Raw genomic sequence first — 27,508 nt, forward strand, 5'->3', positions numbered from 1 at the left:
CAGGGGGATTAGCGGGCTCCGCAGGAGACAGGGCACATCTAAAAAAGCTTTTAGGTCACATGGTGTGTACTGGCTCCTCCCCCTATGACCCTCCTCCAAGCCTCAGCTAGGTACTGTGCCCGGACGAGCGTACACAATAAGGAAGGATCTTGAATCCCGGGTAAGACTCAAACCAGCCACACCAATCACACCGTACAACTTGTGATCTGAACCCAGTTAACAGTATGATAACAAAACGAAGTAGCCTCTGAAAAGATGGCTCACAACAATAGTAATAACCCGATTTTTGTAACAATAACTATGTACAAGCATTGCAGACAATCCGCACTTGGGATGGGCGCCCAGCATCCACTACGGACTACGAGAAATAGAATTATCGGTAAGTAAATTCTTATTTTCTCTAACGTCCTAGTGGATGCTGGGGACTCCGTCAGGACCATGGGGATTATACCAAAGCTCCCAAACGGGCGGGAGAGTGCGGATGACTCTGCAGCACCGAATGAGAGAATTCCAGGTCCTCCTTAGCCAGAGTATCAAATTTGTAAAATTTTACAAACGTGTTCTCCCCTGACCACGTAGCTGCTCGGCAAAGTTGTAATGCCGAGACTCCTCGGGCAGCCGCCCAGGATGAGCCCACCTTCCTTGTGGAATGGGCATCTACATATTTCGGCTGTGGCAGGCCTGCCACAGAATGTGCAAGCTGAATTGTACTACAAATCCAGCGTGCAATAGACTGCTTAGAAGCAGGAGCACCCAGCTTGTTGGGTGCATACATATAAACAGCAAGTCAGACTTTCTGACTCCAGCCGTCCTAACTATATATATATATATATATATTTTTAGGGCCCTGACAACGTCTAGTAACTTGGAGTCCTCCAAGTCCCTAGTAGCCGCAGGCACCACAACAGGTTGTTTCAGGTGAAAACGCTGACACCCCTTTAGGAAGAAACTGGAGACGAGTCCCAGTTCTGCCCTGTTCAAATGGAAAATTTTAATATGGGCTTTTGTAAGACAAAGCCACCCATTCTGACAATCGCCTGGCCGAGGCCAGGGCTAACAACATGGCCACTTCCCATGTGAGATATTGGTCAACAGCATGGTCACTTTCCATGTGAGATATTTCAAATCCACAGATTTGAGCGGTTCAAACCAATATGATTTTAAGGAATCCCAACACTATGTTGAGATCTCACGGTGCCCCTAGAGGCACAAAAAAGCTGTATATGCAATACACCCTTTACAATCTGGACTTCAGGAACTGAAGTCAATTCTTTCTGGAAGAAAATCTACAGGGCCGAAATTTAAATGTTAATGAACCCCAATTTGAGGCCCAAAACACTCCTGTTTTCAGGAAGTGTAGAAATCGACCTAGTTGAATTTCCGTCGTGGAGCCTTCCTGGCCTCACCCACGCAACATATTTTCACCACATGTGGTGATGACGTTGTGCGGTCACCTCCTTCCTGGCTTTGACCAGGGTAGGTATGACCTCTTATGGAATGCCTTTTCCCTTCAGGATCCGGCATTCAACCGCCATGCCGTCAAACGCAGCCGCGGTAAGTCTTGGAATAGACATGGTACTTGCTGAAGCAAGTCCCTTCTTAGCTCCCCAGGCCCTTAGTCCTCTGTGAGCATTTCTTGAAGTTCCGGGTACCAAGTCCCTCTTGGCCAATCCGGAGCCACTAGTATAGTTCATACTCCTCTATGTCTTATAATTCTCAATACCTTGGTTATGAGAAACAGAGGAGGGAACACATACACTGACTGGTACACCCACGGTGTTACCAGAACATCCACAGCTATCGCCTGAAGGTCTCATGACCTGGCGGAATACCTGTCCCGTTTTTTGTTCGGGCGGGACGCCATCATGTCCACCTTTGGTCTTTGCCAACGGTCCACAATCATGTTGAAAAACTTCCCTATGAAGTTTCCACTCTCCCGGGTGGAGGTCATGCCTGCTGAGGAAGTCTGCTTCCCAGTCGTCCACTCCCGGAAAGAACACTGCTGACAGTGCTATCACATGATTTTCCGCCTAGCGAAAAATCCTTGCAGTTTTGTCACTGCCCTCCTGCTTCTTGTGCCGCCCTTTCTGTTTACGTGGGCGACTGCCGTGATGTTATCCCACTGGATCAATACCGGCTGACCTTGAAGCAGAGGTCTTGCTAAGTTTAGAGCATTATAAATTTGCTCTAAGCTTATTTATGCGGAGAGAATTCTCCAGACTTAATCACACTTCCCTGGAAATTTTTTCCCTGTGTGACTGTTCCCCAGCCTCTCAGACTGGCCTCCGTGGTCACCGGCATCCAATCCTGAATGCCGAATCTGCGGCCCTCTAGAAGATGAGCACTCTGTAATCACCACAGGAGAGACACCCTTGTCCTTGGATATAGGGTTATCCGCTGATGCATCTGAGGATGCGATCCGGACCATTTGTCCAGCAGATCCCACTGAAGAGTTCTTGCGGGAAATCTGCCGAATGGAATTGCTTCGTAATAAGCCACCATTTTTACCAGGACTCTTGTGCAATGATGCACTGACACTTTTCCTGGTTTTAGGAGGATCCCGATTAGCTCGGATAACTCCCTGGCTTTCTCCACTGGGAGAAACACGTTTTTCTGGACTGTGTCCAGAATCATCCCTAGGAACAGTAGACGTGTCGTCGGAAAAAGCTGCGATTTTGGAATATTTAGAATCCACTCGTGCTGTCGTAGAACTACTTAAGATAGTGCTACTCCGACCTCCAACTGTTCTCTGGACCTTGCCCTTATCAGGAAAGCGTCCATGTTTCTTTTAAGAAAAATCATCATTCCGGCCATTACCTTGGTAAAGACCCGGGGCGCCGTGGACAATCCAAACGGCAGCGTCTGAACTGATAGTGACAGTTCTGTACCAGGAACCTGAAGTACCCTTGGTGAGAAGGGCAAATTTGGACCTGTAGGTAAGCGTCCCTGATATCCAGTGACACCATATCGTCCCCTTCTTCCTGGTTCGCTATCACTGCTCCGAGTGACTCCATCTTGATTTGAACGCTTGTATGTAAGTGTTCAAATATTTCAGATCTCACCGAGCCGGTTGGCTTCAGTACCACAATATAGTGTGGAATACTACCCCCTTCCTTGTTGTAAGAAGGGTACTTTGATTATCACCTGCTGGGAATACAGCCTGTGAATTGTGTGAGGGGGAGACGTCTCGAATTTCCAATGTACACCTGGGATATTACATGTAGGATCCCGGAGTTCCCTTGCGAGTGTTGTTGAAACTCTTGAGATGACCCCCTACCGAACCTGAGTCCGCTTGTACGGCCCCAGCGTTATGCTGCGGACTTGGCAGAAGCCGTGAGGAGCTTCTGTTCCTGGGAATGAGCTGCTTGCTGCAGTCTTCTTCCCTTTCCTCTACCCCTGGGCAGATATGACTGGCCTTTGCCCGCCTGCCCGTATGGGGACTAAAGGACTGAGACTGAAAAGACTGTGTCCTTTTCTGCCAATATGTGACTCGGGGTAACAAAAGGTGGATTTTTCAGCTGTTGCCATGGCCACCAGGTCCAATGGACCGCCCCTTTATATGGCAATACTTCCATATGCCGTCTGGAATCTGCCTCACCTGACCACTGTCGTGTCTTCGTCTGGCAGATATGTACATCACATTTACTCTTGATGCCAGAATGCAAATATGCCTCTGCGCATCACGCATATATAGAAATGCATCCTTAAAATGCTCTATAGACAATAAAATCCTGTCCCTGTCAAGGGTATCAAAATTTTCAGTCAGGAAATCCGACCAAGCCCCCTCAGCGCTGCACATCCAGGCTGAGGCGATTGCTGGTCGTAGTATAACACCAGTATGTGTGTATATACTGTTATGATATTTTCCAGCTTCCTATCAGCTGGCTCCTTGAGGGCGGCCGTATCTGGAAACGGTAATGCCATGTTTTTTATAAGCGTGTGAGCGCCTTATCCACCCTAAGGTGTGTTTTCCAACTCGCCCTTACTTCTGGCGGGAAAGGGTATACCGCCCATAACTTTCTATCGGAGGAACCCCACGTATCATCACACACTTCATTTAATTTATCTGATTCAGGCAAAACTACAAGTAGTTTATTCCCACCCTACAAAATACCCTTATTTGTGGTACTTGTGGTATCAGAAATATGTAACACCTTCTTCATTGCCCTTAACATGTAACTTGTGGCCCTAAAGGAAAAATACGTTTGTTTCTTCACCGTCGACACTGGGGTCAGTGTCCGTGTCAGTGTCTGTCGACCGACTGAGGTAAATGGGCGTTTTTACAAGCCCCTGACGGTGTCTGAGACGCCTGGACCGATACTAATTTGTCCGCCGGCTGTCTCATGTCGTCAACCGGCTTGCAGCGTGTTGACATTATCACGTAATTCCATAAGTAAGCCATCCATTCCGGTGTCGACTCCCTAGAGAGTGACATCACCATTACAGGCAATTTTCTCCGTCTCCTCACCAACATTTTCCTCATACATGTCGACACACACGTACCGACCTACAGCACACACACAGGGAATGCTCTGATAGAGGACAGGACCCACTAGCCCTTTGGGGAGACAGAGGGAGAGTTTGCCAGCACACACCAAAAGCGCCATAATGTATATAACAACCCTAGAAGGTGTTGTTTCTATATATGCGCTCTTAATATATAATTATATCGCCAATTTATGCCCCCCTTCTCTTTAACCCTGTTTCTGTAGTGCAGGGGAGAGTGGGAGCCTTCCTCACCAGCGGAGCTGGTCAGGAAAATGGCGCTGAGTGCTGAGGAGAATAAGCTCCGCCCCTTTCTCGGCGGGCTTTTCTCCCGGTTATTAGGAAAACTGGCCTGGGTTAAATACATACATATAGCCTTAATGGCTATATGTGATGTATTTATTTGCCTCTAAGGTAATCTTTATTGCTGCCCAGGGCGCCCCCAGCAGCGCCCTGCACCCTCCGTGACCGAGATCAGTGAGCCGTGTAGCAACAATGGCGCACAGCTGCAGTGCTGTGCGCTACCTTCATGAAGACTGAGGAGTCTTCTGCCGCCTGTTTCCGGACCTCCGTTCTGCCGTTCTTCAGCGTCTGTAAGGGGGATCGGCGGCGCGGCTCCGGGACGAACCCCAGGCTGACCTGTGTTCCGACTCCCTCTGGAGCTCAGTGTCCAGTAGCCTAAGACTTCAATCCTCCTGCACGCAGGTGAGTTGCAAGTCTCTCCCCTAAGTCCCTCGTTGCAGTGATCCTGTCGCCAGCAGGAATCACTGATTAGAAACCTAAAAAAAAACTTTTCTAAACAGCTCTTTAAGAGAGCCATCTAGATTGCACCCTCTCGGACGGGCACAAAAACCTAACTGAGGCTTGGAGGAGGGTCATAGGGGGAGGAGCCAGTACACACCATGTGACCTAAAAGCTTTTTTAGATGTGCCCTGTCTCCTGCGGAGCCCGCTAATCCCCCTGTCTCCTGCGGAGCCCGCTAATCCCCATGGTCCTGACGGAGTCCCCAGCATCCACTAGGACGTTAGAGAAACTAAGGTTAGAAGGTGATGTCTAGTATCCAGCTGTAGGGTATTTCAAGAGTAATATTTTGGTGTTGGTTAGAGAAAAATCGCATGTTCCTGCGTATAGTTATGTGCAGAAGTAGAATATAGATATAAATTGTATTTAAAATATATTATGAATGTGGAGGGAACGAGAATGGAACCCTGTCACACATAAATTAAATTTCCCACAGACTGAGATACAATGGCCTTATTTACACTAAGCTTTAACCTTATTTACACTAAGCTTTGAGATTCTATAAAGAGGGCCTACACCTGTGTTTACTAAGATGACCAGGTTTCTCTTCAGAATAATGAGTGCTGAGTTGTGATTGTCTCACCTGAAAGTAAGGGACAATCAAGGGTGAACAATGCCCAGGAGCCGAGAATGGTTGGAAGATCAGAAACAATAGCTAACCACAACAAAACCAGACAGATAGGAATTTAGGATACTAACATTCCTAGTCCAAAATCCATGGAGATAGAGGTATTCATTTATATATATATTATATATGTATAAATGAATAAATATATAATTCCTAACAAATTGTAATAGCAGGAGTATGTGTGTATATATATATATATATATATATATATATATGAATATGTGGCTATATAAATATCTTGAAGATTGAAATAGATAGTAATATCATGTGTGGGATCATATTGTTCAGAGTCACGTGAACATTATGTCACAACTGAGGGCCTGAGCTGACGGGAGGCAGCCTCAGTTGTAGGGGCTGAGATGTAACGGAACCTGGGAGGTTGTATCAGACCCCTAGACATGTAAGTAACATGTAGAATAACTGCCCGAAGGCGTAACCATGACAACCAGGATAAAAGTCAATGATGTTTATTATGACAAACTCCGTAACACAGCAGCAGTAAAAGGAAACATAAAAGTCAACAGATGATAAATACAATTCCTGGGTACTACACGGTGGCAAGGGCCACAGGCACTGGTAGTGTGAGACAGTTCTTATAATCTTCTAATTGGAAAGTCCTTACCAGGCCTGACTGTAGCAATGGAGAGAACCCAGGATCGTACCAGCCGGTGTTCCAGGAAAGGCTGGGCTGCTGAAGATAAAACGGCTGCTGTGGATACTGGCTGGAACCAGACTGTTGTTGATACGGAGTGGATACTGGCTGGGACCAGTTAAATAATAAACGAACTTGAGAGCGATGAAATAATAATACCGGTGGAGAGTGGTAAACTGCAGAAAAGGACACCGGCCCTTTAAGAGAAGCTGTACACTGCTGGAAGCTGGGCTGGAAGCAGGTGATTGTTTGAGAGCGGTGAAATAATAATACCGGTGGAGAGTGGTAAACTGCAGAAAGGACACCGGCCCTTTAAGAGAAGCTGTACACTGCTGGAAGCTAGGCTGGAAGCAGGTGATTGTTTGAGAGCGGTGAAATAATAATACCGGTGGAGAGTGGTAAACTGCAGAAAGGACACCGGCCCTTTAAGAGAAGCTGTACACTGCTGGAAGCTGGGCTGGAAGCAGGTGATTGTTGTAGCTGGAAACAGGTGAGTCTAGAATGGATCGGAGAGTCAGGCTACACCGCAGATGGAATGCTGGTGCGGGTCTCTGTAGCAGAAGTCTGGAGACAGGAGCTGGAACCTGGAAGACAACCACAGGAGAGAGACAAACTGGAACTAGGTTAGACAACCAAAGCACTGACGCCTTCCTTGCTCAGGCACAGCTTACTTATACCTGCAGCAAGGAAGGGGTTGGCTAGGCAATTATGCAAATCAACAATACAGACAGCAAATTGGTGGAAATGATCAGATGACAAAATCCAAGATGGCTGCGCCCATGCAGACACTTGGAGGGAAGTTTGGTTTGTAATCCATGTGAGAATTGAAACAGTAATGGCGACGCCGGCCACAGGAGACAGAAGACGCCAGACTGACAAGCGCACATTTAACCACGCGGGCACAGCGGAGGCCGCGGCTGATGAAATCACCACTCTGACATTCTGCATGTGGAAACTCAGGAACAGCGGGATCCGGTCCTGGAACGCTGAGCCAGCCTTAGGAGGCATCTGAAGGGTAAGTAATGGCGTCCAGATACCCGGATCGTGACACATTAATCTTGGGGGAATAAGAACATTGTTAAAATTTACCTCATTAAGATATTAATAATACCAGATTTATGTTTAATGTGATGGGTTTAACTGATCATGGGGCGGGAACTCCCAAGTCCTAGCCATCACCCACTTTTTGAACTAACCAATGGTCCCCGGTGCAGGACATGTCCCACCCCCTAACCAATGGAAGAAGAGCACACAGTGTCTATTGTATTATGCCTTGATCTACTGAATAAAGAGCGTGCTGCAGGCCAGGTCACTATCAAAGACTCTGAACGCTATCTGTATGACCAGCGGAGGACCGGATCCGGATTGCGCTTGCGAACAATTCTCACGTATGTACATTCTCTGTAGCCATTGGAGGTCATTCCGAGTTGTTCGCTCGCAAGGCGATTTTAGCAGAGTTGCTCACGCTAAGCCGCCGCCTACTGGGAGTGAATCTTAGCTTCTTAAATTTGCGACCGACGTATTCGCAATATTGCGATTAGCACACTTCTTAGCAGTTTCAGAGTAGCTTCAGACTTACTCGGCATCTGTGATCAGTTCAGTGCTTGTCGTTCCTGGTTTGACGTCACAAACACACCGGTCCTGGAACGCTGAGCTAGCCTTAGGAGGCATCTGAAGGGTAAGTAATGGCGTCCAGATACCCGGATCGTGACAGCACCCCCCCCTTTAGGAGTGGCCCCAGGACACTTCTACACTTCTTAGGCTTTAAAGGAAACTTTGCGTGGAAATTTCGGACCAAGGCAGGAGCATGGACGTCTGAGGCATTGGTCCAAGAGCGTTCTTCAGGACCATAGCCCTTCCAGTCAATGAGGTATTGTAACTGACCGTAACGGAAACGTGAGTCCAAAATCTTGGCCACCTCGTACTCGACTCCCCGTTGAGTCTGAACTTTGGGAGCTGGAGGAAGTGCGGAATGAAACCGATTCAGGATCAGCGGTTTCAACAAAGAAACATGAAATGTCCTGGGTATTTTCAAGAAGGATGGTAACTGTAACCTGTAGGCAACAGGATTGATGACTTGTTCAATCTTGAAGGGTCCGATGTAGCGGGGTGCAAATTTCATGCTGGGAACTCTCAACCTCAAATTCTTCGTGGACAACCACACACGATCACCCACCTTGAGAGCAGGAACCGCTCTACGCTTCCTATCGGCAAACTTCTTATACCTGAATGAGGCTTTAAGCAGGGCTGCGCGGACGTTCCTCCAGTTATTTGAAAACTGACGCAAGGTGACATCCACTGCTGGAACAGAAGTTGCGGGAAGCGGTTGGAATTCTGGGACTTTAGGGTGGAATCCATAATTAATGAAGAATGGTGTAGAAGAAGATGAGGAATGGTATTGATTGTTGTGGCTGAACTCGGCCCAAGGAAGGAGTTGAACCCAGTCATCTTGAGAGGAAGACACATATATACGGAGGAAGGCCTCCAAGTCCTGATTCACCCTCTCGGTTTGACCATTGGTCTGAGGATGGTAAGCCGTGGAAAACTTTAACTTGACTTGGAGGGCTTGACACAAACTTCGCCAAAATTTGGCTACAAATTGTACTCCACGATCCGAGATGATCTCTTCAGGAAGACCGTGAAGTCGGAAGATCTCTTGTATAAACACTTGAGCCAACTTGGAAGCTGACGGAAGACCGGTAAGAGGAATGAAATGTGCCATCTTGGTGAACCGGTCAACTACCACCCAGATGGTATTAAACTTGTTGCAGATAGGTAGATCGGAAACAAAGTCCATCGACAAATGGGTCCATGGTCGACGGGGAACAGATAATGGAACCAGTTGCCCCGCAGGCGACTGGCGGGAGACTTTGTGTTGGGCACACTTTGGGCAGGAGGCAATAAATTCCATAACGTCCTTCTTCAGAGTTGGCCACCAGTAGGACCTAGAAATAAATTCAAGGGTTTTCTGAATGCCTGTATGTCCAGCAAAACGGGAAGCATGGGCCCAATGCATGAGCTTCTTCCTTAGAACTGGCTTAACAAAACATTTCCCTGGTGGAGGCGTAGAGTCCATCCCTACCGTGGAGAATGCCAACGGATTAATAATAGGATGCTTGTCTGCAGACTCGGACTCATTTTCTTGCTCCCATGAGCGGGAAAGGGCATCGGCCATACGATTCTGAGAACCCGGACAGAACTGGAGTTTAAAGTCAAACCTAGAGAAGAAAAGTGCCCATCTGGCCTGACGAGGATTCAGATATTGTGCGCCTTTGAGATATAAAAGATTTTTGTGGTCGGTGAGTATGGTGATTGAGTGGGAAGCTCCCTCCAACAGGTATCTCCACTCCTCCAGAGCGAGCTTGATGGCTAGCAACTCCTGATCGCCAATGGCATAGTTGCGCTCAGCTGGAGAGAACTTCCGAGAGAAGAAACTGCAAGGATGTAGATGTCCATCTTTGGCCCTCTGGGATAACACTGCTCCTACTCCAACGGAGGAGGCGTCTACCTCTAAGATAAAAGGAGAGTCGGTGTCAGGCTGTTTCAGAACTGGTGCAGAGATGAACCGTTGCTTCAGAAGGTGAAAGGCCTGTGTAGCTTCCTCGGACCACTTGGACGGATTAGCACCTTTCTTGGTTAATGCAGTGATAGGCGCCACAATGGTGGAAAAGTCTCGTATAAATTTTCTATAATAATTGGCGAACCCTAAGAACCTCTGGACCCCTTTGAGGCTTAAGGGTATAGGCCAATTCTGGATTGCTTGGAGTTTCTCAGGATCCATCTCTAGTCCGGAACCGGACACAATGTAACCTAGAAACGGAATGGTTTTAACTTCAAACACACACTTCTCCAATTTACAATAGAGGTGATTGACACGGAGACGGGAAAGAACCTCTTTTACCCAGAAACGATGATCTTCGAGATTATTAGCAAAGATGAGGATGTCGTCTAGATAAACCACGACATGGCGGTACAAGATGTCCCTGAAGATCTCATTCACGAAGTGCTGTAAGAATGCTGGAGCGTTGCTCAATCCGAAGGGCATGACGAGGTACTCATAATGTCCGTCACGGGTGTTAAAGGCGGTCTTCCACTCGTCACCCTTACGGATTCGGATGAGATTGTAGGCACCCCTCAAGTCCAGCTTTGTGAAAATGGTTGCACCACTAACTCTATCAAAGAGGTCGGTAATCAGGGGTAAAGGGTATCGGTTCTTGACGGTAATGTCGTTCAGACCTCTGTAGTCGATGCACGGACGCAGACCACCGTCTTTCTTCTTAACGAAGAAGAAGCCTGCGCCGGCTGGAGAAGAAGATGGTCGGATGAAACCCTTCGCCAGGTTCTCTTTGATGTACTCTTCCATGGAGTGTGTCTCGGGCAGAGACAACGGATAAGTTCGGCCTCGCGGTGGAACCTTCCCTGGAATGAGGTCGATTGGGCAGTCCCATTCTCTATGAGGAGGAAGGATATCAGCAGAGGCTTTACTGAACACATCCGTGAAGTCTTGATATGGAGGAGGTGGAACATCAGTTGACCTGGGGAAGGAAGAACAAACAGGAAGAACTTTGGCTAAACAAGTCTCAGCACAGGAGGGACCCCATGCCAGTATTTGCGTATTCGTCCAGTCAATTGATGGGTTGTGGAGACGGAGCCATGGAAGGCCTAAAACCACTGGATGTGTGGCTCTTGGAATCACTAAAAAAGAAATATACTCAGAATGAAGAACTCCCACTCTCAGACGAACTGGAAGAGTCCTTAAGGTAATGACTGCGTCAAAAATCTTGCTGCCATCCACGGCAGTCAAAGAGATGGACGAGGACAGTCTCTCGGTGGGTAGGGACCACCGTTTAACATAAGCTTCGGTTATGAAATTCCCAGCTGCTCCGGAATCAAGGAGGGCAATGACGTTCCTGTAACGTTGAGCAATTTGGAGCGACACTGGGAGGTTACAGTCATGAGGAGATGGAGAGGAGATCATTACTCCTAGCCGGCCCTCTCCTTGGCGAGCTAGGATCTGGAGTTTCCCGGACGTTTGGGACAGGCATTGATAGTGTGCGACGGAGCTGCACAGTAGAGACAGAGAGACTCAGAGAGACGTCTTCGGCGCTCAGCGGGAGATAGACGGGAACGACTAATTTGCATAGGCTCATCCTTGGATGGAGATGGTTGACGAGGAGGAGGAGCAGAAGATTTAGGAGTAGATGATCTTCCTCGCTCGGTTGCTCTCTCTCTGAAACGTAGATCAACCTTCGTGCAAAGAGAAATTAGCTCATCCAACTTAGAGGGCAAGTCTCTGGTAGCTAACTCATCCTTGATGCGTTCTGATAAGCCATGCCAGAATGCAGCATACAGGGCCTCGTCATTCCATGCCAGTTCGGATGCCAGGATTTTAAACTGTATAAGATACTGTCCCACAGTACGTGTTCCCTGGCGTAAACGAAGAATCTCAGATGAAGCAGATGTTATCCGGCCTGGCTCGTCGAAGATGCGCCTGAATGTAGCTACAAAGTCAGTATAGGAGGATAGCAGGGGATCAGACTTCTCCCATAAAGGTGATGCCCAGTCAAGGGCTGAGCCACTGAGAAGGGAGATGACATAGGCAATTTTGGTACGGTCACTGAAGAAATTGCCAGGTAGAAGCTCAAAGTGGATTTCACATTGATTGAGAAATCCCCTGCAGAACCTTGGAGATCCATCAAATTTTGCTGGCGTTGGAAGATGAAGATGTGGACTGGAAATGGGTAAGGTGGGTGGGGTTACAGCTGGTGTCACTGTAGTGGACGCACCGGACGTGCCAGGTCCATGGAGGGTCGTTTGAATCCCATCCAGCCGTGTAGAGAGATCCTGGAGACAGCGGATGATGTGGCCCTGTGCAGCCTCCTGATGTTCAAGTCGGGCTGCCAGTTCTTGCATCGGCCTGGCCGCTTGATCCTGGTCTCCGGCTGGATTCATTAGGTCAGTGCTTACTGTCACAACTGAGGGCCTGAGCTGACGGGAGGCAGCCTCAGTTGTAGGGGCTGAGATGTAACGGAACCTGGGAGGTTGTATCAGACCCCTAGACATGTAAGTAACATGTAGAATAACTGCCCGAAGGCGTAACCACGACAACCAGGATAAAAGTCAATGATGTTTATTATGACAAACTCCGTAACACAGCAGCAGTAAAAGGAAACATAAAAGTCAACAGAGGATAAATACAATTCCTGGGTACTACAGGGTGGCAAGGGCCACAGACACTGGTAGTGTGAGACAGTTCTTATAATCTTCTAGTTGGAAAGTCCTTACCAGGCCTGACTGTAGCAATGGAGAGAACCCAGGATCATACCAGCCGGTGTTCCAGGAATGGCTGGGCTGCTGAAGATAAAACGGCTGCTGTGGATACTGGCTGAAACCAGACTGTTGTTGATACGGAGTGGATACTGGCTGGGACCAGTTAAATAATAAACGAACTTGAGAGCGATGAAATAATAATACCGGTGGAGAGTGGTAAACTGCAGAAAAGGACACCGGCCCTTTAAGAGAAGCTGTACACTGCTGGAAGCTGGGCTGGAAGCAGGTGATTGTTTGAGAGCGGTGAAATAATAATACCGGTGGAGAGTGGTAAACTGCAGAAAGGACACCGGCTCTTTAAGAGAAGCTGTACACTGCTGGAAGCTAGGCTGGAAGCAGGTGATTGTTTGAGAGCGGTGAAATAATAATACCGGTGGAGAGTGGTAAACTGCAGAAAGGACACCGGCCCTTTAAGAGAAGCTGTACACTGCTGGAAGCTGGGCTGGAAGCAGGTGATTGTTGTAGCTGGAAACAGGTGAGTCCAGAATGGATCGGAGAGTCAGGCTACACCGCAGATGGAATGCTGGTGCGGGTCTCTGTAGCAGAAGTCTGGAGACAGGAGCTGGAACCTGGAAGACAACCACAGGAGAGAGACAAACTGGAACTAGGTTAGACAACCAAAGCACTGACGCCTTCCTTGCTCAGGCACAGCTTACTTATACCTGCAGCAAGGAAGGGGTTGGCTAGGCAATTATGCAAATCAACAATACAGACAGCAGATTGGTGGAAATGATCAGATGACAAAATCCAAGATGGCTGCGCCCATGCAGACACTTGGAGGGAAGTTTGGTTTGTAATCCATGTGAGAATTGAAACAGTAATGGCGACGCCGGCCCCAGGAGACGCCAGACTGACAAGCGCACATTTAACCACGCGGGCACAGCGGAGGCCGCGGCTGATGAAATCACCACTCTGACATTCTGCATGTGGAAACTCAGGAACAGCGGGATCCGGTCCTGGAACGCTGAGCCAGCCTTAGGAGGCATCTGAAGGGTAAGTAATGGCGTCCAGATACCCGGATCGTGACACATTAATCTTGGGGGAATAAGAACATTGTTAAAATTTACCTCATTAAGATATTAATAATACCAGATTTATGTTTAATGTGATGGGTTTAACTGATCATGGGGCGGGAACTCCCAAGTCCTAGCCATCACCAACTTTTTGAACTAACTAATGGTCCCCGGTGCAGGACATGTCCCACCCCCTAACCAATGGAAGAAAAGCACACAGTGTCTATTGTATTATGCCTTGATCTACTGAATAAAGAGCGTGCTGCAGGCCAGGTCACTATCAAAGACTCTGAACGCTATCTGTATGACCAGCGGAGGACCAGATCCGGATTGCGCTTGCGAACAATTCTCACGTATGTACATTCTCTGTAGCCATTGGAGGTCATTCCGAGTTGTTCGCTCGCAAGGCGATTTTAGCAGAGTTGCTCACGCTAAGCCACCGCCTACTGGGAGTGAATCTTAGCTTCTTAAATTTGCGACCGACGTATTCGCAATATTGCGATTAGCACACTTCTTAGCAGTTTCAGAGTAGCTTCAGACTTACTCGGCATCTGTGATCAGTTCAGTGCTTGTCGTTCCTGGTTTGACGTCACAAACACACCCAGCGTTCGCCCAGACACTTCCCCGTTTCTCCAGCCACTCCTGCGTTTTTCCCGGAAACGGTAGCGTTTTTTCTCACACGCCCATAAAACGGCCTGTTTCCGCCCAGTAACACCCATTTCCTGTCAATCACATTACGATTGCCAGAGCGATGAAAAAGCCGTGAGTAAAAATACTAACTTCATAGCAAATTTACTTGGCGCAGTCGCAGTGCGAACATTGCGCATGCGCACTAAGCGGAAAATCGTTGCGATGCGATGAAACTTACCGAGCGAACAACTCGGAATGAGGGCCATTATTCTGTTTAGATATCTTGTTAGTCTGTAGTGTATAATCTGTACTGTTTTACCTTTTCTAATCAATCCGCAGTGGCCTTAGAACCCTGTGGTTTTACCCCATATCGGTGTTGTGTCCTCATTTCTCTGCTAGGGGTTAAAAGGTTATTATATTCACAAACTGCTTAAGGGTTTAACGTGTGTTTGGTAAAGTGTACGCACTGTGAGTACTTTATACTGTCAGTGCTACTTAAGGTTTAAGGTATAACATCGTTGCAGTACTTTGCTGCTAAGGGTTTAAAGTGTAATCATATAATTGTGTGTGCACACGCTGTATGTGCTTTGTACCCACAGTGCGGAGTTAGTACGCTGAGTGCGTACATGGTACGGGACTCTGTGCGCAAATAGCGTACGAAGTACGTAGCGTGAGCTAGCGGCCGCAGCAGCTCCATAGTAGAAGTGTATTAGAAGGTATAACTTTATGTTTAAAGATAATAATTGACATTATCAATTGGGGGCATCATCCTGTTTCTCCTCATACCCGCAGCCAAAGCAGACTTTATCTATCAGCAAAGGGTGGATAGGTATCCTACGCAAGCCTTCTCTTGGTTGGATACATTGGTGCTGATTAGATAAGTGTCTGCACTGCATGGTTTGTAGGGATGCTGGTGAGATCCGAAAGGTAAGAACGTAAAGCTATTTTTAATGTCTGTGAATTTCTGAATACAAGCATACACCTGTACTCTGCATATCTGATTATATTGTTGCAAAACAAGGTTCAAATGAGTCATATTGTGTTTGATTCAGATTGGATTGCTTATCTGTTAAGTAGGGTGAAAGTACATTTAAAAGTTGCTGCAAAAGCCTTGATATAGTGTTTTTTTTGTTTTTAACTCAGGCCTAAAATAACTAAGGGACGCAAGGTGTGTGATTTCTTTGTGACAAAGGAAGCCGCATGGTCTGTCCTCCATTTTGTGTAACCCTCATGGATGTGGAAGGGGGAGGAGCAGCGGCCATGTTGGGAAGGTCATTTTTTTTAATGGCTGATTTTCACTGCCAAGAATAATCAGCCGTCCTTGGTCAAAAATAAATCACCATTTATGAGTTACCAATGCATTTGTTTAACCCATGCCATATTCAATCACAAATAGTTTCAGATGGGGCTTAATGAAAGTTAATAGTAAGATGAATATTTGATGTAAGAACGACACACAGATATAAACAAAGTTTTTTTTCTCTTTTACCTCTAAGATTCAGTTAACTCTGCTTAATATAAGATAGCCATTGAAATGCAAATTAACCTGTGTAACTGCTTTTTCCTAGCAGTGAAAACCCCCCCCCCACCTTTACAGACAGCCAAAAGCACAACATTCATATGCAAATTAGAAGCACTTAATGGGTAAATAAGTCTCAGGAGACCAGTGAATGGTACACATATATATAATATTATAATTATGTGTGTGTTTACATCAATGTATGTTCTGTCAGATTGCTATCCAATATGAATCATACCATTGGAAGCAATGATTACTAGATTAATTCACACCTGTATTTTGTATATCTACTTCGCCTTATTGCCATTAGCATCGATTACTAGATCCATTTTGACCCGTGCTGAGGAATTTGTTGCTATTTATTTAAAGATATAGAGTTAATACTTAAGAGAATACGTGTAAAACATACACGCAGCCTGGCCTAGATACAAAGGTTTATACAGGAGATACTGTGTGGTGTTTGGTAAGCGATTATAGTTAAATATCGGCTTACATTTATAGAAGTGTGGTATTTGTATTACTGCGGATGTATGGTCTTTTGTACACGTGTCTCGGACAAAAGTTCGGGACCGCGTACGCAACTTACGGACATACTCACGTGGCGGGTTTACGCAACGTGCGTAAGAGTACGCCCGCTAAGTACAAATTACACAATAGCATTGTTTAGTTTAGGCGCGAATCGGTAGACACGCGATAATAGCACAAATTGATCAGTGTCCAATATTTAGTTTAAAAACCTTATTTACTGCATTACCTCTGGTACTAAGGCTGTTTATCTGAATGAAAGTAAATTTTCTGTACAGAAAAACCAAAGAGTATATGATTGAATGGGTGTGAGTGTGCAAACAATAAAGGCATTCTGGACCCAGAATTTGGGATCCCGTAGGAGACCACATCAGGTGAGTGAACACTTGGTGGCGTGGGACTGGCTTGCTCCCGTTAACATTGATAAAGAGTACAAAGGAGCAACGTAGCAAGATACCACAGACCAGTAGGTCAGTGAAGTCCGAGAGCTGATGACAAAATCAGCGAAGATCTGAATACCGCAGACTAGGAGGTCAGCGAGGTGTGGATACCGCAGCCATAGTGGTTAGCGAAGAAACCCATATAGGCCAATTTTAGGATACGCTCCGGCTGCGGTTTCGCAGCCTAAACAATCGATTCCATTGGTCGTACGGCGGATAAGTAATAGTTACTTATACGCAGTGCGATTGTACCGCGCGTTTGTGTGTGCGATACTTAGTGCAACTTGATACCTTTTTACGAGCTTTGCATAAAAACCACGGATCATAGGCGCCGAGTGAAGCATACGCAAGCGTGATTTGTGTAACATTTGTTTATTTTAAGGGAGGCTTCGCTGTTCACTCAGGAAATCTCTAACGACCAATATTTGCTTCGAAGGGTAAGTCACTCCCATACAATCTCAGTAAATAAAGGTTCCACAGGGCCCTAGGTTGGGTACGACCAGCTCTGCGGACAGTGTTCGGTGTATTGGCCAGCGTGGGTGAGAGCACTTGTTGAACTTTCACCGTTGCCTTACCTCTGAGTATTTTGTTTTTTGTAGGAATTAGCTGAGAAGGCAATACCTGCAATTATGGGGGCCAAGTGCTCAAGTAAGGGGCGATCAACAAGGGTCCAGGTTGATATTCCGCGGCCTAAAGGGTCAGCGAGGTACATAATGTGTGAACAATATGGATCACACACAGAGGTTTTATGCAATGAATGGGAACGTATGACTGCGGAAGATAGGGTACCATTCCCTAAGGTGGGCAGTTTTGAACTGGAGGTGTTGCAGAATTTAAGGATTAGGATATGTCTGTTGAAATCCAGAAAAGAAAGGATCAGACATGCAAACTGTTTACATTTATGCCAACAAACCTAGCAGAAAACTGATGGCAACAGCACCACCACCACCACCACTGTATATTACAGGGGAGAAAGTGGCTACAGACAATGGCATACTGATAGATGATAAGAGTAAAATTGATAAATGTATTAATGATGATAAGAGTAAAACTGATAAATATATTAACCCTAACCCGTGCAAGTTGTGTCCCATTTTAAACTTCCCTCAGGACTACAAGCAAGAAGATGAGCCCAGCACGATATCGACACTCTCTCTGGCAGCCATACAAGACACCCAAGTGGGCACGGCACAACCAGTAAGAGCAGTAGCAAAGGCCCCTAGTGGAGGGACAGCGAAAATACATCCATCCAGAAAAGACCTTTGATGAACACTTAAAACAAAGATATACCCATCGGGAAAAGACTTTAATGGACACTCTAAAAACTTTAATGGACACTCTAAAGATTTTTTTTATGGACACTCTAAAGACTTCAATGGACACTCACAGCAAAGACACACCCACACGGACGAGACTTCAATCAACACCAAAGAACAACTGCACAAATGATTATGTGAATGTATTTGTGATACGTCTTATCTTCATCTCTACAATCTTCAGGTAGTGTCACAGTCGAAAGGTAATATCCACATATACTAGCATTCACATATGTTCCCCCTCTATGTATCATCAACTAAATGTGCATCCCATTTGTTGTAACCAGAAGCCGAAAAGAGTTTGGTAGAGTTTGTTAGCCCATTTACAGACCCTTAATACGGGATAAGAAGGATTTAATGTATACTTCGCAATACCTCGAAGCTTATTAAGAACATATACGGCACGATGATACATGCCCCTCAGACATGGACTCATACATACATGCTTTTTACTATCCCACTAGGTCATACATTTCCCACGTACATCTCTCCCCCTTCCATCCGAATATCTGTAGATAATTTGTATTGTATTGTATATTTTTCTGTTTTTCCATAGATAGTGGCAGTTATGGTTGACTGCCAAAGGGTGGACTGTCAAAGTCGAAATATATCGTAATGCATATACTATGTACTAACACCAGGCGCATGCCCACTGTGCACACGCCCATTCAGCCGTGCGTGCACATACTCACAATTTGCGTATGATCGCTCCTGCGTTCCTGCGCGTGGTGTGCGTATTTTCGGCGGGTTTGTGAGCGAATAGAGGGTTATTAGAACATTGCATATCTAACCCAAATACTGTACTTTATAAATATAGCTCTCTTGCATTACATCAGCAAGTTAGAACAGTTTAAATGATTCCATGGCGAGGGTATTCATCTTTACATGATAGGAAGGGACAAACTAAGGTTAGAAGGTGATGTCTAGTGTCCAGCTGTAGGGTATTTCAAGAGTAATATTCCGGTGTTGGTTAGAGAAAAATCGCATGTTCCTGCGTATAGTTATGTGCAGAAGCAGAATATAGATATCAATTGTTTTCAAAATATATTATGAATGTGGAGGGAACGAGAATGGAACCCTGTCACACATAAATTAAATCTCCAACAGACTGAGATACAATGGCCTTATTTACACTAAGCTTTGACCTTATTTACACTAAGCTTTGAGATTCTATGAAGAGGGCCTACACCTTTGTTTACTAAGATGGCCAGGTTTCTCTTCAGAATAATGAGTGCTGAGTTGTCATTGTCTCACCTGAAAAATGTGATGGGTTTAACTGATCACGGGGCGGGAACTCCCAAGTCCTAGCCATCACCCACTTTTTGAACTAACCAATGGTCCCCGGTGCAGGACATGTTCCACCCCCTAACCAATGGAAGAAGAGCACACAGTGTCTATTGTATTATGCCTTGATCTACTGAATAGAGTGTGCTGCAGGCCAGGTCACTATCAAAGACTCTGAACGCTATCTGTATGACCAGCGGAGGACCGGATCCGGGTTGCACTTGCGAACAATTCTCACGTATGTACATTCTCTGTTAGAAGGTATAGCTTTATGTTTAAAGATAATAATTGACATTATCATGATTTAACCAGTTATTTTCTGGAAGTTTATCAACACAGGGACTGTGCGTAATCCCGTGGAAGTGACTTATAAGAGCCAATATACAAAATCCACCTTTAGTAGGAAAGTTAATTTAGGACCAAGGGTCAGTATGTTATATATGTGTGATGTTTCTTATAGGTCTGCTTTTATTGGTATTGTGAATAAGCGGTTGTTCATGTGATATTTTTATAATGAATATTCATGCCATTGATAAATAAAAGGTACAGTATGAGGTTTAACATCTAGTGCGGATGGTTTATTCAGATATCAGACTCCAGAGTGTTTTTACAACTAGCGCAAAACTTTCAATTTTTTTTTCCAGTTTGTTATATACAGGTCATGTAGCCAGTATATAGAGTATATATTCACAAGCATATAGGAGGGTAATCTTTTGCTGCTTGATTTATCATTATATTATTGGCTAATTAGTGAAAATAATAGCGCCCGGGCGTATCTCTTTCTTTACTTCTTGGAAACTAGTGAACCCATGCCAAACCAGCTGACACAGCCCCACAGCGTAACACCACCACCTCCATGCTTTACTGTAGGTACTGTACACTCTGGTATCAGACCTTCTCCTGGCAGTCACCAAACTCAAACACGTCCATCTGATCTGAAAAGTGGAAACTGTGATCATCGCCCCATAACACTCGCCGCCATTGTTCTAGTGTCCAGTTTTTGCAGTCTTACCACCATCATAAGCGCTGGGCTGCATTCTTCTTTGTGATTAGAGTTGCATGGGCCTCCCTACGAAGTGTTCTTGTGGAAACCGGCACATTAGTGGACATGTGGAACTCATGTGCAATGGTATGCATGGGAAGACCCCTGTTTGCAGCTCCCTGGTTACCACTCTCCGGTCCCTGGGGTGCAGTTTGGGGGGCTAGGGGGGGGGGGGTGCATTCCTGCAGTGAATGTTCTTCTTTCATGCATTAATGACAGAGTGGATTTAGGAACCTTCCTAACATCCACAATGCTTCTCGCACATACCTCTGATCAAGCAGCCTACAATGATCCCATTAGTCAAAAGTATTTGCACATGGTATTCCCAGGTGTTCTCCCATCCAAATACTAACCAGGCCCAACACTGCATAGTTTCCAAGATCAGATGAGATTGGGCATATCCAGTGTGGTTGGCTGTAGGTTAATGCGGTTTTGGCAGTGTTGTTCCAGCTGGTCAGATGACCTATCTTAGTGTGTTACCCTCTATACTAGGGTAGACATTGACCATGTCTGCCCGTACCAATTACGCTGTTGTTAGGGTGATAAAGAGGACTAAGATGCACTTCCTGCTAACATCTTCATGTGCTGCTGGCAGAGTGCGGGCACCTGGCTTGTCCCTCACTCCTGGGGATGTTACCGCAGTGCCTCCCGCCTTCCCCTGCTTCTGAAACCCCTGAATCTGTCCAGAACTGTGTGAAAACATCGTCTTCTCAGCCACCAGTATCTGCTCTTTAGAGAGCCTGTAACCAGTAAGGAGAGACACCGCACTGACACACATACCCAACCTGGGCATCTATGGAGAAGAGGGGAGATACCTGCTCCTTCAGCACTGACACACATACCCAACCTGGACATCTATGGAGATACCTGCCCCTTCAGCACTGAGTTAGGAGGGATCAGAGGGGAATAGTTTTATAGAAGCTCATTAGGTGCTGATGTAGAGACCCACACAATATTTTTACCCCCAGAAAATATAATTAGCTAGCTTTTTGACAAAATAATTAGGTTTCAATAAATTGCAAAGTGAAAAGAAAGTAAATAGTTTTTTTTTCTAACCTCCAGGAAATACTTTGTGGTTCGTGCTTCACCATTTCTCCACCATTCCAGAACAGCAATTGCTGGATTCTACCCATACGTTTCCAGAATAAAATGTTTTTACAAGATGATAATGTGTTTTATCGTTTATCTGTAAACTGAAATCCATACAATGTAACCCATACATAAGTTATGTGGTCTGGTATTACTGTGGAGAGTGTTGGCAACATCTAGACTAAATTACATATATAGGAAATATTATACAGAAAAATATATAGGAGAAATTACTAAAAGTTTTGCTGGAGGGATATAGTCATCTTATATTAATGACACACATTCCAATTATCTGTGGAAAGATAACATAACGTGTTAAAATAGTGTGTGACAGGAGTGTTGCTTCAACCCTGTTTTGTATCAACTCATAGTAATGCTTCTCCTGTGTGAAATCTGATGCGTAACAAGACGTGATTTACGTGTAAAACATTTCCCACAGTCAGAGCATGGAAATGGCTTCTCACCTGTGTGACTTCTCTGATGGTTAACAAGATATGATTTAAGTGTAAAACATTTCCCACACTCAGAGCATGGAAATGGCTTCTCACCTGTGTGACTTCTCTGATGTGTAACAAGATTTGATTTCAGTGTAAAACATTTCCCACACTCAGAGCATGGAAATGGCTTCTCACCTGTGTGACTTCTCTGATGTGTAACAAGATTTGATTTCAGTGTAAAACATTTCCCACACTCAGAGCATGGAAATGGCTTCTCACCTGTGTGACTTCTCTGATGTCTAACAAGATGTGATTTCTGTGTAAACCATTTCCCACACTCAGAGCATGGAAATGGCTTCTCACCTGTGTGACTGCTCTGATGGCTAACCAGCCTTAATTTCCGTGTAAAACATTTCCCACACTCGGAGCATGTAAATGGCTTTTCACCTGTGTGACTTCTCTGATGTGTAACAAGATGTGATTTCTGTGTAAAACATTTCCCACACTCAGAGCATGGAAATGGCTTCTCACCTGTGTGACGTCTCTGATGTTTAACCAGCTCTGATTTCAGTGTAAAACATTTCCCACACTCAGAGCATGGAAATGGCCTCTCACCTGTGTGACTTCTCTGATGTGTAACAAGATGTGATTTCAGTGTAAAACATTTCCCACACTCAGAGCATGGAAATGGCTTCTCACCTGTGTGACTTCTCTGATGTGTAACAAGATGTGATTTCTGTGTAAACCATTTCCCACACTCAGAGCATGGAAATGGCTTCTCACCTGTGTGACTTCTCTGATGTATAACAAGATCTGATTTAAATGTAACACATTTCCCACACTCAGGGCATGGAAATGGCTTCTCACCTGTGTGACTTCTCTGATGTCTAACAAGATGTGATTTACATGTAAAACATTTCCCACACTCGGAACAGGGAAATATATTATCAGGTGTATGAGCTGCACTATGTGTTACAAAAGCTGAGGTATCAGAAGAACAGTCCTTGTGATTAGAGGGATTGGATGATATATCTGCGCTGTGAGATACTGGATGTATATTTAGCATAACAGCGCTGTCTCCTGGAGAATCCTGTGTGATGTTATCTTCTGTTTTAGTATCTGCAGACAAGATGAGATCTCCCTCCAAGGCATTCCGGCTTGTGCCTCCATCTACTGGAGATAAAATAGCTGTATTATTATTCACAGATCTTTATATAGCGCACACATATTACACTGTACAGAGAATATTTAGACATTCACATCAGGCCCACCAGGGGAGCTTACACTCTATATTCCCTACCACACGCACACACTAGGGTCAATTTGTTATCAGAAGCCAATTAACCTACCAGTATGATTTTTGGAGTAATTGTGCAAACACAAACAAACTCCACACAGTTCAGGAATTGAACTCATGACTTCAGTGCTGTGAGACAGCAATGCTAACCACTACGCCGCTATCTTACTATTACTAACAAAGAGGTTTAGCAGATTCATTTAAACCTGCAAACTTTAGGGGCTATTCAATTACCCGTGGTACTTTACCGCTTAAATAATCCCCCGGGGGAATCGCGTAGTGAAATACACAGCGCTTATCTGGGATTATGCTACACATAATCAAAGATATAGCCCACAGAGCCTTGACAACACATAGGATTAACCCTGAACCCATGGGTGATCGCCCGATAACGCAACATTTTCTCCTGGAAAAAAAGGGCTCTAATTGAAGACCATCAGTTATTAATTAGTTATTAATCGCGCTATCATCCCGGGTATTTTTTTTAACACAAAAGTAGCGCATCCATTAAAAAAAACAACCTTTGACCACATTACAAATGCACAAACAACAAATAAATACACTCACGGAACAGATACAACACTGGCTTATAATATCACAACCACATTATCAGCACATGTCATAGCCCCGGCCACAGGGACATGCAGATAGCACATCACCAATGGATATCCCCCCATAATGCAGACTTTGCTGGGTAACATTCCCTAGCCAGCATCACAGAGCAGGAAGCCTCATCAGCCAGTGACGCCTCACTCATAAACACGGGACACTTGTGTGCTAATTACCAACAACTGCATCCACACTACACAAAGTGCTCCAAGTGGTTATATAAGGAGATTTATGGTAGACTTACCATGGTTAAATCTCTTTCTGCGAGGTACACTGTGTTCCACAGGGAATACATTGGGCTGTAGAGTTGGATCTTGATCCGAGGCACCAACAGGCTAAAGCTTTTACTATTCCCAGGATGCACTGCCACACCTTCTCCATAATTCCGCCTCCAAGCACTGGAGCTCAGTTTCGTTAACCAGTCCAATGCAGTAGCAGGTAAAAGAGACGGTAGATGTTATTCACATAGTCCCTTCTCCTGTCGTGAGAATGTGGTTCTAACGGTTAATGCCCTACAAACCCAAAGAAGCTAAGTGCGTCAGGGTGGGCACCCTGTGGAATCCAGTGTACATCGCAGAAAGAGATTTAACCATGGTAAGTCTACCATAAATCTCCTTTTCTGCAGCAGGGTACACTGGGATTCCACAGGGAATGCATTGGGTATGTCAAAGCAGTTCCTCATGGGAGTGGACGCACTGTAGCAGGCACAAGAACCCGGCTTTCAAAGGAAGCATCCTGGGAGGCGGAAGTATCAAAGGCATAAAACCTAATGAACGTGTTCACTGAGGACCACGGAGCCACCTTGCACAATTGTTCAGCGGACGCACCAGGGTGGGCCGCCCAAGAAGGTCCAACGCCGTGTAGAAAGGGCTTTGATAGCAGCAGGAGCTGGGAGTCTAGTCTGTGCATAGGCTTGTGCAATCACCATTCTAATCCATCTGGCCAAGGTTTGCTTATTTGCAGGCCAGCCACGTTTGTGAAAACCAAAAAGTACAAACAAGGTATCTGACCTCCTGATAGAGGTAGTCCTATCCATGTAGATACGGAGAGCCCATACCACATCCGAAGACCTTTCTTTGGAGGACAATCCAGAAGAGTTGAAGCCAGAACCACAATCTCTTGGTTAAGGTGAAAAGAAGACACCACCTTTGGCAAATAACCTGGGCGAGTTCTAAAAACTGCCTGGTCACGATTAAATATCAGAAAGGGTGGACGACAGGACAACACTCCTAAGTCCAATACCCTTCTAGCAGAGGCAATAGCCAGTAAAAACAGGACCTTGGCGGTGAGCCATTTAAGGTCACTGTCTCAAGAGGTTCAAATGGAGACTCTTGAAGGGCGTTCAGGACAACAGACAGATCCTATGGAGCCACAGGAGGGACATAGGGAGGCTGAATCTGTAATACACTCAGAGTGAATGTATGAACATCAGGTATAGACACAATTTTTCTCTGATACCACACTGACAAGGCAGATATGTGAACCTTAAGGGACGCCAGACGAAGTCCTAAATCCAGGCCTTGTTGCAAAACACCAGAAGTCTGGAAGTACTAAACATGAAAGCATCGTAATTCTTAGCAGCACACCAGGTGAAGTAAGAATTCCAGACTCTATAATAAATCCGTGCAGAAGCAGGTTTGTGGGCCCTTAGCACAGTTTGGATAACCGCCTCAGAGAATCTTTTGACCCTCAGGAGTGAAGCTTCAAGAGCCACGCTGTCAAAGCCAGTATGGCCAGGTCTGGGTAGACACAAGGGCCTTGAACGAGTAGGTCTGGGAATTGAGGAAGTAGAAGAGGACCCTGCAGGTCTGAGAACCAATGCCGACTCGGCCACACCGGAGCAACTAGAGGTAGTATTCCACTTTCTTGCTTGAACTTCCGTAGTGCCCTGGGCAGGAGTGACACAGAAGGGTACACATAGGGCAGCCGAAAGTTCCATGGAATTGCCAGTACGTCCATGAACTTTGCTTGAGGATCCCTTGTACTTGATCTGAAGACCGGAACTTTATGATTGTGTCGAGACGCCATCAGGTCTACATCTGGTAAGCCCCACTTGTCCACTAGGAGTTGAAAGGCTTCCGCATGAAGACTCCACTCTACAGAGTGAACGTCTTGACGACTGAGGAAATACGCTTCCCAGTTGAGGACTCCGGGAATGAACACTGCCGACATTGCTGGCAGATGGCGTTCCGCCGAAATGAGAATTTTTGATACTTCCAGAATTGCCATGCGGCTTTGAGTGCCACCTTGATGATTTATATACGCCACCGTGGTGCCGTTGTCTGATTGTACTTGAACAGGCCTGTTCCGTACTAGAGGCAGGGTAAGTGTCAAAGCATTGAGCACTGCCCGCAATTCCAGAGTGTTTATTGGGAGGAGAGATTCCTCCCTGGTCCATCGACCCTGGAGAGAGTGTTGCTCCAACACTGCGCCCCAACCTCTCAGACTGGCATCCTTTGTCAGAAGGACTCAGTTGGAGATCCAGAAGGGATGACCCATGATCAACTGTTGGTCCGGTAGCCACCAGTTCAGTGACAGACAGACATCCGGAGTCAAGGAAATCATTTGAGACCTGATCTACTGAGGCCGGCCATCCCAGTTGGAGAGGATTAACGTTTGCAGAGGGCAGGAATGAAATTGAGTGTATTCCACCATGTAGAAAGCTAACACCATGAGGCCTAGTACTTGCATCGCCGAGTGTATCGACACTCCTGGGCAAGAGAGGAAGTATCTGATCCTGTCCTTAAGTTTCAGTACTTTCTCTGGAGACAGAAACAATCTTTGACTGTGTGTGTCCAGCAGTGACCCCAGGTGCACCATGCTCCGAGCAGGGACCAGTGAGAACTTTTTCCAGTTGATGAGCCACCCGTGGGCTTGTAGGAATTGTACCATCAGTTCCAGATGACTGAGGAGAACATCTTGGGGGTTTGCCCAGATCAGCAATTCGTCCAGATACAACAGGATTCTGATTCACTGACGACGGACATGGGCCGTCATCACAGCCATTACCTTGGTGAAGATCCGAGAAGCTGTGGTCAGTCCAAATGGCAGAGCCTGGAATTGGTAATGTAGGTTGCCAATAGCAAACCGCAGATATTGCAGATGCGAAATGGCAATAGGTATGTGGAGATAAGCATTCTGTATGTCCAGGAATACCATATAGCAGGCCTGGCCAACCTGCGGCTCTCCAGCTGTTGTGAAACTTCAAGTCTCATGATGCTCTGCTACTGCTTTTCTATTTGGGAAAGCTACAACTTTGTCAGGGCCTGCTGGGATGTGTAGTAGCTGGGATGCACTGCAGGCACCAACTTAAAAACAGCTCCAGTGCCAGGAGGCGGGGTTATAGAGGAGAAGGTGCAGTGCATCCTGGGAACAGTCAAAGCTTTAGGCTGTGGTGCTTCGGATCAAGAT

General features: G+C 45.9%; 1 protein-coding gene across 1 annotated transcript in view; it reads right to left on the reverse strand.

The window, feature by feature from the left end:
* Window positions 1–19,985: 19,985 nt before the first annotated feature.
* LOC134984940 (zinc finger protein OZF-like) overlaps window positions 19,986–27,508 on the reverse strand; it is a 33,852-nt gene continuing 26,329 nt past the window's right edge. Inside the window, exon 2 of the mRNA XM_063950393.1 lies at window positions 19,986–23,361. Within this exon, the coding sequence (XP_063806463.1) occupies window positions 22,115–23,361 (1,247 nt within the window). The 3' untranslated portion in view covers window positions 19,986–22,114. The remainder of the gene's footprint in view (window positions 23,362–27,508) is intronic.

Source organism: Pseudophryne corroboree, assembly GCF_028390025.1.
Source record: "Pseudophryne corroboree isolate aPseCor3 chromosome 3 unlocalized genomic scaffold, aPseCor3.hap2 SUPER_3_unloc_99, whole genome shotgun sequence".
NCBI classification, from domain to species: domain Eukaryota; kingdom Metazoa; phylum Chordata; class Amphibia; order Anura; family Myobatrachidae; genus Pseudophryne; species Pseudophryne corroboree.